This window comes from Notolabrus celidotus, chromosome 24 (assembly GCF_009762535.1).
Source record: "Notolabrus celidotus isolate fNotCel1 chromosome 24, fNotCel1.pri, whole genome shotgun sequence".
Lineage (NCBI taxonomy): Eukaryota > Metazoa > Chordata > Actinopteri > Labriformes > Labridae > Notolabrus > Notolabrus celidotus.
In genome coordinates this window covers 3,973,876-3,986,016 of record NC_048295.1, presented here as the reverse complement: position 1 = coordinate 3,986,016, position 12,141 = coordinate 3,973,876, and the positions used below count along the sequence as shown (strand labels likewise).

The window sequence follows — 12,141 nt, the reverse complement described above, 5'->3', positions numbered from 1 at the left end:
TTGTCATCCAACTTATTTCAGGGCGTGTTCTCGTACAACTTTAATTTGCATCTACTGTGATGTAATTTCTTGGGGTTTCTTTAGGGCAACTTTACATGAGACTTATGCAAGTTATGCTTTAGCTGTAATAGTTTGTATTAATGATAATATAATAATAATTTAGTTGAATAAAAACAGGATTTTGCAAACAATCATCTTCAAAGGCAAGTTCGTGGCAGCCTGCTCATTATTGCTCCTGTTTTTAGGCAGAAACAAAAGCACCACATTATGAGCTGCAGATAAAATGTTTCACTTTTTGCTGCATAAATGATAAATGTTGTAGAAAATATAGTTTTTATGTAGCAATATAAATGAGATCAAGCAAACAATACTCTACCCTGTATGCCAAGACAGCATCAGACATAAACACGACTCATGTGAAGGTCTTAAATAACAAGTAGTGTCGCATTTTGAATACAAGTTATGACAATTTGAGTTCTACAAGAAAGTCTGCAACCAGACTCAAAATGGTTTCATATCCACCGCTCTGACACCGCCATTGTAGCATCAGACATCCACAGCGAACATCAGGCCAAGTTCACAGCACCACATCACCCAGCTGAATGAAGCAGTGTGAAAGGAGGACTGAACCTCCACAGCCGTCCATACATCATCAGACAATGGCCGCTGGAAAACAGCCTCCACTAAAGCACACAGAGCCAGCTAAAAGGCTGTCCAAACACTGAGTCCACAGAGCGCTCTCTCTGCACAGGTGGAAAGAATACTGAATATAAGGGAACCTCATCAATAACCTTTGGCTGGTGAATGAATCAGCTTGGCAAATCCATATCAAACAATTATCTAAAACCCACCTGGGCACCGTGAATAACTGCTGCCAGAGTCCTGGCAACTCTCTCGGATTAGTTTGGAGTGGTAACGTGGAGAATCCCCATCTTTCTCCCATCCTTCATCGCAGTGCTGTACCCGTGCTGATTACTTTTTTGAAGAATCTGTAGATGAAGTTTGTGCAGCTTCTTTTTTCATTATACATCACAGCTTAAGTTAACCCTACACGTATTTTATTTCTGACAAACAGCTGCTGACGGGGATGTGGAAACATCACGGGGACTGCGTGGGCTGTAAACCGCTCGAGCAGTCAGAAGGAGCTCAGAGTCTAGTATTCTAACACTTCAGGTTAGTAGCATGATAGCGGCTGTGTAAAGGAAGGGTATATTTCATGTTAGGTACAAACAGTAATTTAAACTCGTCATGTGCCTCGGCACTGTGCAGCACTTTAATAAACTGCATTAATAAGGAGCCCTTTGTTATAGCCCCCCTTTGTGAGGCGATCCCACAGAGCCACAGACTGATTGTCTCCTGCCAGGTAGCTTATAACACAAACACCATCCTTATATTATACATCATCCATAACCCATGGCAGCACAAAGCGTCCCTCCTGCTCCTTAGTCTAGCGTCTCTCATTGGCTCTGACAGCTGGGCAGGATCAATTGGACAGGCCCTGACTCGGGCTGAATGACAGAGTGTTCCAGACGGCCCATTCTGACTGTCACTTCCCTGAGAGATCACCAGCCACTCCTGCCCACGAATACTAACACAGGCAACATGGCTGCAGTCTGGGACAGGTAGGGAGAGCTTCTTAATGCCTGTGTGTTCTGTGTGTTTGTCTGTGTGTGCACAGGTACCAGGTGAGGTGCACTCGCAGCAGCAATCCAGGCTTAAGTAAACAAATGGAAGCACACACAGAGAGATGCACAGTCACTCCTTTGTTATCTTCCCCTCCTCTCGTCCTTTGCCGGTGACAGCTCAGGCATTGCAGGACATGCAGGAAACCCATTAATAAGCCTGAGCGGTGGCAGCATGCCAGCCCTGGTGAACAGGGTCAAAGGTGAACCATTAGCTACCTGCCAAGCAGTTGAATCCTCCCTGTGCTGCTACATCTGTCCTTAATCCGTGCAGTAATCTGCACGCTTTCCATGCCTATTGATGCACAGTGGATGTGCAGGTCTGTGTATGTCCACACTAAATGCACTAAATTTCATTGTATTTATCTATTTTAAGTATAGCATCTTATTTTCTTCTATTTGTTTAATATTTTAGTGTTTTAATATATTTTTTTTTGCTGAGTTTAATTTCCTGTTGAGTTTTAATATCTTATTTTACCTCCAGTGTTTGTTCATTAAGATCTCATGAGTGTTTCCTCAGTTTGCTCAGCAACTTCTTTTTTACTTTTTAATTTATTCATTTTATTTTCATCATTATTATCATTGTTGTTGCATATTGTGTTCTGGACCTTAGAATTGTGGGGTGGGTTTAGGGTAGGGACTGGCGTGGGGATTAGGATAATTATTTATTCTATTTTAAGTTGTTTTTATATACAGCACTTTGTGTTGTGTACAAATAAAGTCTTATGCAGCAAAGCAAGAGAAGTAAGTAACCTTATGTAGAGCTGAGGAACCATGCTAAGAAACTGAAACACCCAGAGATAAAGGATCTCACACGTAAAAATTATTTCAGCCTGAGCTGTCAGAAAAGTTGATTAAAGTGACGTCCCCAGACAGTCCATGAAATTCCACCACAGCCCCAGATCGTATCAAAGCAGAATTAGCAGATGTAAACAGGCATCAAATCAGTTAGCTGCGCTTGTTGATGCTGCGTTTGGTGCATGAAAGGCGGATAAATGGAGAAAATATGGCGCATTATGGTGTGAGAGGGAGGAGGAGAGATCAGAGGCATGGACTTAACTCTGCAGAGAGCTGGCAGTGATTAAACTTCATAAGATTGAGGTGAAAGTCAGGTTAACCTGGATGAACTGGATTATACAACAATACCCACTCACTTATAGCACACTGCTCTGTGTTAGCAGCTGCTGTGTGATAGAGGTGGTATGGATCACCCTGCTGCTAAAATGAAGGGAGAAGAAACAGACCTGCATGACAGGAATTAGCATATGTAACGTGCACATGCTTACAGAGAAACTTGCAGCAGTGCTAGAAAGTAAGTTGTATCCGGAGAGATGGCCCATGTGTATGTGTGTGTGTGTGTGTGTGTGTGTGTGTTCTTATCTCTCTACAGTAAGTGACACAGTCTGCCAGTGCAGATGTTTTCGCTCTTCATACGACAGAGGTCCCCGAGGTTCAACATCTGAAACGCCTCGATCTGAAACACAGGACTGCTCATCTGCTCTCTTCCACTCCGATGTATGTGGCGTGAGTGCTCCCTCATCATATGTTCATAATGCGTGTTCATCTGTGTGTGTATTTGTATTTGTGTGTGTGTGTGTGTGTGCTGGAGTTGGCCTGCTTTTGCATTCAGATTGGAAGCACATTAAGGCCCCGTCAGTAGCAGCTAGCCTCAGAGGAGTGGAAAAGTGACACGTCGAAGTTGTGTGTGTGAACATGTGTGACTGTGTGTGAGCGTATGACGATGCCCTCTGACACTTTAAAGCACAGCTGAGCAAAAACACAAAGCTGTGATGAAGCACTGTGCTGTATGCTAACGTTACCAAGAAACCTGAATACATGAAAGAGTCATGTCTGTATTTAATGCAGGGACTTCCACTACAGAGTCATGTCTGGTTTGAACATTGAACCTCATAATACTCACACAGATCTCAGAGTGAGTTTGACTTCATAAAACATGCCTCTTGATAATGAAAGCATTTAAAACAACATGATTTGAATTGGAAATAATCATTGTGTTTATCTGCTTCCCATTGGCACATTTCTCCAGCTGCTGTTCAGTCTCTAAACTTTGCTAAATACGAAACTTATTAAGACGTTTGTGGGGGGGTTTTCACAGCACAGATGTGTCTGTCATCATCTGTATTCTGCCACATGGTGTCCAAGCTGCTCACAGAGTGTTCCTCTATTATACCTCACAGAGCTTTCTTTCACAGGGGAAACATACACTGATGCTCATGTTGGAAGAACAGTCACGTCAAAATGAATATGCAAACTATTCCATGTTGCAGAATGCACGTAGTATTACTGCATAATGATATGACTGTGTTTAACTGAGTTTGTGTTACATTGGACAAAGAATGGAATACAAACTTGGAGAAACATAATTTAGGTCGACAACAACAGTGGCCTCCAAGTTTTACAGCAGTAAACTGCACGAAATGGCCAATAATCCCGGAGCGGTGTGTGTTTACTGGCTGAAGACGCTCTGATGTGGGTGTCTTATGAATATTCTGCCTCCACTGTTAAGCTCTGCTCAGGGCAGTAACACCTGTGACAGACAACTGGCAGACACAATCTCTTCCTGTGTTGTGTCTCTTCCAAGAAGAGAAAGGAATAATGCAGCAGAAACAAAGGGAGCTTTTGGCCACGGCTACTCTAGTTTGTGTTAGCTGGGTTCGCATGGTGAGGTAGCAGGCCACAAGTGGGTGTTTACTTTCTTCTGTTGCTTTAAAATGTTACTGGTGCGCCAAAGCTAACTGCCTCAAATATAACCGCAGAGTCCGCAAAGACAAGGTCTCCCAAGAGTCCCCTCCAACTTTACTGTCCACCCTTGTTCCTGCTTTCTTTTTAGTGCTGGGAAGAGCACACCTATAGAAATATACAGACCCAGGCCAGCTCAGACTGAGCTTTATGTCCTCCTTACAATAAATGATAACGTTTAGAGGTGATAAATTCTACTTGGAAATCATGGACACTGCAAACTCTGGGAGCTTGCACATATGGGAGGGAGCCATTTATGCTCAACAGGATGGATTTGGAGCATCAAGACAATGCAAAACCACATTCTGCATGTATTACAACAGTATGGCTCAGTAGTCAAAGAGTCCAGGTGCTGAACTAGCCTGCCACTGACCGTCTTGCAGCAGACTGAGACAGTTTTGCACTATCTACTCGGGACTTCAGCCTGCGGTCGAAACGCAGACAACAATGGGGGTACAGGAACCTTAGCGGTGGCAGCATTACCTTTTTCCCCCCCTTAAACTACTTGCCAATAAATGTGAATCATTATCATCATGACAAAGCAGCAGCAGTTGTTGCAGATGTCCTCTGTGTCTGCAGGGAAGAGGCTGCTGCAATTGCAAAATCTGTTGTTCTTGTGTGATGTAGTTGTTGGCCTGCAGGAAGTTCAGGTTACCCAGGCAGAGATTTCTACACTCCCCAAATGCTTGATTTGCAAACTAGGTACTAAACTACGCTACAAACAGTACAGATATACATCTGGAAATATGAGCGTGGAGGTTTTCAGGGAGGGGGAGAAAATTTATGTTGCTTTGGCTGACTTGCTTTTTAAGGCTGGAGAAATACAGCAGGGCTGTTGCTGCAAACGTGCAATGCATCCTGGGTTATGTAGGCACTAACAACCAGGAAAACTCAGCTCTCCCCAGCAACAAACACGGATAACCAAAGAAAAGGGCAACATTTTCAGCATACTGTGATTCTTGCTGTTTCACTCTGATTCTTCAACAGAAGAAGAAGTATCTCCAAATCCATGTGTGACGTTCTTGGATACACCAGTCTCTATCAATACTTGCTTTGAGACAATAACATCATGGCAGCCATTTGTAAGTGAGATTGAATTGTTCTAACATGCTCAAGTATGAAACGTATCCAGTGAGAGATGATTTATTGTTGTGCTGTGATTCATTCGTTACACTGCTGAGAGCTCTAATTCCCTGGGTCCCTTCATTTATCAAAGGGTGAGGATCCTCAAGTAAGAGAAAGAAGGTAAAAAAAACACACCACACTGCCAGGAGCCTTCTCCAAATGTGATATGTTAACATATGCAAGCGCTGATCATCTATAGGACCCACGCTGCTGAGACAAAAGAGATGAGCAATCCTCTGATTTGGCGGCGGTGGCTGGAAATTAAAATGAGTCACGGCAGCAGAACAGGTCGACGCGCTGCTGTGTGTTTGTACGACAGCGCAAATCCATTGCTGCAATTTTTAACACATGAGGCGGAAAAATGAGGCGAACGTAGCAAAAGCACAGTCAAAGCTGTGTGGTTAATAGCTCAGTCTTTTACAGGAAGGGTTCAAGTGTTATTACTCATACGTACTCTGAAGTGGCTCTATTTAACCTCTGCCTTTGAACAGAAATACGTGACATATTTAATTTGAGGACATTTTCCGCTGGTTATGGATTCAGTTTGAAAACGTTGGAAAGAGAAAGCAACTCTGCGTCTGTCAGTCACCTCGCCTCAGCCTTATTATTCCGGCTCCACTCAACAGAACTCAGAGTATATGCTAATACAGCGCCATAACTCATTCTAATTTGATGGTCCCATGTGGTCAGTTCTGATGCATTGCTGTGCACTTCAAAATGCTGCATTAAACTAAACATGTGACACACACATACACACAGCATCCAATAGCCTTTAACGCAGGCCCTTCCCCCTGTTAAAGCCACCTTATGCCGCTGACTAATGAGCCGGCCCTGAGAAAACGCCCTTTACCTACAAGGTTAATAAGTTATTACTATATAATAAAGCATGTTCAACTGGGCACATTATTCAGCTGATTTCGTTTACTCAACTGTTGCAAGAATCGACAGTAAACACCTTGTGACAAATGAGTGTTTCTCCCGTTTGTTATTTGTTCTTCAGGGTGTTAAATTAATGCAGCTGCTGGATTTATCCTTTAGAGGAGGAAATGTAACATGCTTTGTTTTAGAGCTTTGTTATTTGGGGAAACTTGTCAACCTTGAAACTGTGTTTTTAAATATTTGAAGAGTTTCCATTGAGCTTGTTCATTCAGCTCTTATAGTTAAATCAGCCTTACTGTGCGTTTATTCTCTATTATTGTTGCCCTTGAGTTTGCCTTTATGGCGGCACAATGCTGGGAACCACAGGGCGCCTAGGTTGATTACTATTTTACCTCAAAACAGCTTTTCTTCACCTTAATCAATTGCTGCTGGTGAGCAAAACATGTGTCAGAGTTATCCCCACATGAGAATGTAGGCTGCTGAATGGATTTCACACATGGGAATTTACTGAGAAGACACCAGACCGACTCAATTTGTGATATAGAAGTCCACAAACTTTCTGGTGGTCCCTTTTCTAAACTCTCTGGGTCAGATTTGGGGTCCAAAACATATGTCATAATTTGTCATTGAACTTGAACAGGTAAAGGAAAACAAGACTTTAGATGATGCTGCGCAACACAAACAATATCAGCTGCAATGCTTATTTGCAAGAGTGGATAAGAAAGAGTGGATAATTCAGCTCTACAAACATCATCAGGGGATATACTTTCTTAAGTTCCTAATAAAGTGTTCATTAGTGACAGTGTATGTGGTGGGTTTGGTGTCAGTTTCATCCCTGGTTCCTCATCAATCACATCATGGTCTTGTGGGAGTATAGACTCACTGTTGCTTTAGCTAATCAGTATATCAAGTGTCTGTCAGACGGAACACCCCCAGCTTTGAGTAACACTTAGAATAATCAAAGTAGTAATCATGCAACAGTACTAAAGTCAGAGTTCTGTATATTAATATAGTGGGAGATGTTTACAGCCTTAAAGAGTGAACATCATTGTCCTGGTACATTATGTGAAAGCACAGTTATAGCCTGTTAGAGTTCATATGGGCAGCAGTGATTTGAAGAAATGCCTGCATGGAGAAATCCTGGGTGCTGAAAAAGCGCTCTGCATTCAAACTATTGTCATGTCTCCCCATGATGGGTAAATAAGTGTTGCCCCTTAATTTGGTTCTGAATGGCTGAGACTGGCTACAAAGCAACACTACTTGTCCAAATCAAATCTCATGGCTCTACTTTCTGCATGATTACACAATAACTCTGAGCTGACTGATTGTCTACCTCCAGCAAATGCTGCCAGCGTTGCTGAATAGAGCCATGAGAATTGTTGGACTGGTGCTGACCGTTTCTATTCATGGCGGCCGCCATTGCAAAAGGGGGGACTGCTAATGGGGATGAATAGTAACGGCTAGAAGAAGCAGTGTCGCTTGTGAAACTCATGGGACCTGGTGCTGAATGCAACAGCTTAAGAGTACATTATTCTTCGTTTTTTCAGGGTAACAAATGTCCGACATTACAAAAAAGATTACACTCCTATCTCCCAAGAATATGTGTTTCAGTCTCCCTTGTCCTTGGAAAATATTTTTCTGCCTTGGGTTCTGCCTTTTCTTTCTGACTCCCTCCACATTAATGAAACCTCCTGCCAATATGAGCTCAGGAGGCAGAACTTTCTCCACATTATAGAACTCATAAATCAAACAATTGTCTACCTCCAACATCAGGCGAGGGGAAAAGGAAGATAGAACAAGTACTCTTTCCTTTTTTCCCGTCTTATCTGAGCTGCCTTTTTCCTTTCCTCAATCTTCCCGTGCTGAATTACCCTCCATCCTCTTTCATCTCACTCGCTTTTCAGAAAGAAGGACGTGTGAGGGCCAACGACTTATGGATTTACCAATTGCACCTAATGGCTTACTGTCCCCCAGAGGAGAATAGAGAAATAATTTTGCATATCAAGCGGCGCAAAGAGGCTTCATGCTGTTAGATGATGCTCTGTGGACCAAGGACCAGTGCTCTTTTGGCCAGAGATGAGAGACTCCATTAGAAATCAACAGGGAATGACTTAAACGTAGCTTTGCTTGCACTCACCAGGCGCCAGAGAATGCTATTTACTCCATTATTTCACCGACACACTGCTGGGAGAACAAATTCCAAACTGGGGAATGGTTTCTCAAACACCACTTCACATTTGGGAGCAATAAAGAGACCATGCCTCCAGGTAAAGACACAAACTCACCTTAATACGCAGGAATAGTACCCCACATCGTCCAACTCTGCTGGTCGAAACCAGATGGCGTCCTCCTCCTTGCTCATGCGTGTCCCGTCAAAGCTGATGGGTTCCTCAAAGTCCCCGTGTCCTGCACTTTTGTACCACATAAGGCTAAGTCCCGCAGCCTGTGCATGGGTGTAGTTGGCCCGGATATATCCATAGAATAAAGCACACTTAATCCGTACAGGTTCCCCCAGAAGCACCTTGTATTTCAGGTAGTCCACTGACCAATCCGTGCAGCCTTCCACTGAAAGAAGCAGAGAGAGGAGAGGAAACATTAGGCAGGAGTTACAGAGAGGAGATTGGTAATCATGGAAAGGGTTTGTGGCAGCCGGAACAAGACTACTTTCAGCACTGGCATCCGTCTGTTGGTTTGAGTGCTTTGCCAGCAATGCTTGTATCACAATCAGTCATGTTGCTCTTTTCCTTCATGCTTTGGTGAGCTCTAAATCTCCTTTTTCTCAATCACACAGCGACCGAATGAAGCTGCCGTTACCCATCTCCGACTCATGACTTTCTGAGTGTGTTGAAGCCACGGCAACACTAAAGTGGGCGGAGTCAATCTTGCAGCGGTCAGTCAAATCAGCCACACTCCTTATTATGCTTAATTATGCATAACTCTTGGCCCCCACAAGTAATCACCACTATACCAGGCGGTATACATGTATTTATGCAGCATATATGGGGCTCTAATGGGGGTTCATTGGCTTTTGGGCCAGCCTCAAGTGGACACTTAAGGAACTGCGGTTAATGGCTTCACTTTTCAACACTGAAAGTTCCCCCTTGCTCGCTCCTTTACGTCCAAACACTGGAGGCCTCAAAACTGCTTCATCACAGTTTCCCCATTACTAGCCTAGCACAATGTAACCGTGGTAAATCACGATGTTAACTTCTGCTGCAGAGAAAACCAACAACAGAGCAGTTTTAATTAAGAGGACCCAATCAACACGGCATCTTTGTACCTCATTTAGGAGGGGGGACAAATGACTGTATAGATGACACCATCTAGTGAATGGTTATTAAATCTGCAAGAATGTGCTTGATTGAATCCCCCAATTGGATGCTTGGCAGTCATTCTTCACTCCTGAAACCTTTCATAACCCTTTACTTCACAGACACGTTTAGTACAGATAATTGCATCTAAAAAAAATTGATATTTTCTGTGCCCTTTTAATAAACGAATACAAAAGTTGTCTTGCATTTGAGAACTAAACTGGGTCTTCACCGAATCAAAAACAAGCTCCATCTTCCTTATCAGTTTCTCCTTCCTGTGCCTGACACCTTCTCTTCCCCCGCTTCACCTCGCTGCATCACTTTTCCTTTAAAAACAGCTGGCGAGCACAGCTGCCGCAGACTCAACAGGCTTCGCTAATTGAGCCTCTATAAATGTTTTATTTACCAAAGAAGCAAGTCGGCCGCCAATCAGCGAGGTGCGGCGTGTGCAGCAGTTGTTGGGGGTTACTAGGGGAGGGTTGCTGGCTGGTGGGGAATTGATTTAACCCTGCTGATTTGACGTTATTGTATTGTATTATGTGGCACAGTAAGGGTCATGCTGGGAGCAGCAGCAACAGCACTGATGGGTGCCTAAGGAGCTGCAGAAAAGATGACAAAAATAGGGAAAAGCTTTCTCTAAATCACTTGAACACTGAAAAATGAGGCCGACATAATGTCACATTGAGAAACTTCCAGGGCAGCAGCGGTGGAGTTTAATAGCTAAAGATCCATCAGTTACCAAACACTTGCAGTGACAGATTTTGAGATGATCCATCAGAATCAAAGAGCAAAGTTCAATATTCAAATATTGCCGGGGAGAATCCATCACCGAGGCTGAAAGAGCAATTTCTCCACTTAAAGAAACCTCAATAAACCAGTATGCACTGCAGTTACTGTGGTTGCATGTGTTGTGGGTATGTGAGTCTATGTCCATCAGTATGTGTGCCTGACTTGCTCAAGGCGGAGATGTGCACATGTATAAAAATAGGTGTGTGCTGTCACATGGTTCACCAGCTACCAGCGTGATGTTTGACTCCCTTAGATAACATTACAAGCAAAGATGACGCCCCTTAAGGCTCATTAATCAATCAATCAATCTTTATTTATATAGCGCCAAATCACAACATGTACTCTATGTTCTATTATTTACAAAGACCCAACATCAAGCCGGGTAAGATCCAGTCCCATCTGACAGACAGGACTCAGTCTGATCTCATCTTAATCCACCATGAGCAGAGCACTTTGCAGCATTTAGCAAGTTACAGTGGCAAGGACAAACTTCCTTTAACAGGCAGAAACCTCCAGCAGGACCAGACTCATGTTAGACACACATCTGCTGAGACCGTGTTGGAGAGAGGGATAGAGGGAGATGAAGAGAGAGAGAGATGATAGTGGTGATACAGTGGTAGTAGTTATAGTTGCAGGAAGTTTACGGCAGAGGAACCTACGGGACAAGGGAGCTCAGGGACTCCTTTTAAATTTTCAAATATACCCGTATGTTTTAAAGAATATAACCATCACATCCTCTTGTGAGTACTTTACATACGGATGAATGTTAAACACTGCAGCCTCTGGTAATACGCACCAGCTCTACGTTTCACCGCCCGCCTGCAGCATCGGTGTAAAATCTGCGACTCCATGAAACCAGCTGCTCGTAAGGAACTCTTTTCTTTCATGAGACTGAGAGCACAGCTTGCAGATGCACCACTTTGACGTCATCCTCTGCACCTCTCTTTGATTTCCTCAATTAGGTGGGTTGCACCAGGAGCAATACAATGAAAAGCAACCACAACCGTACAAAGAGTGACTCACCGGCAGCGAAATCCAGTGCATACAAGAGCGGAGAGCAGGAGTGGGTAGCGTGTGCTCTGAAAGCTACTAAACACCACAATCCTTTCATTGTGATTATGCTCGACTGTTGCTATGGCAACAAACGGTTCTACCCTGGCTTATCAGAAACTTGCTAATTAGTTTGTGCACGATAATAACTTGAAGGCTTAAGGTAAGACAACCACGGCCAAGATGGTTTCATTTCTAATCATGTGTCCTAATTGAGACTCTGAAGTGTTTGCAGTCGCACCTCTAATAAAAAACAGCAGGAGGAGAGGGCGAGGGGTCAGGGAGGCAGGGGGGGATCAAACATAGAACAAGATTAGTTTGGTGGAGGTGAGGATGCTGGACTATCATGTTGAGAGATGCATAAATCAAGCTGAAATATGTTTTTATCATGGGGTTAAAACGTCTGTTTCTGAAGCCAATCGGCGGCAGCCATATTGGAAATGCTGAACTCAAACTAACTTCTGTCGAGCGAGTGTGACGTAAAGACGCGGGCTTTGAGCCTAACACTATAGTCCCTGTAGGTAATTTGAGACTAACAATATACA

At 43.5% G+C, this 12,141-nt stretch overlaps 1 protein-coding gene across 1 annotated transcript in view; it reads right to left on the bottom strand.

Annotated features, from left to right (window-relative positions):
* Positions 1–12,141, bottom strand: part of LOC117807991 (interleukin-1 receptor accessory protein-like 1) — a 194,735-nt gene that overhangs the window by 121,602 nt on the left and 60,992 nt on the right. Inside the window, exon 3 of the mRNA XM_034677361.1 lies at positions 8,732–9,011. Coding sequence (XP_034533252.1) covers positions 8,732–9,011 — 280 coding nt within the window. The remainder of the gene's footprint in view (positions 1–8,731; positions 9,012–12,141) is intronic.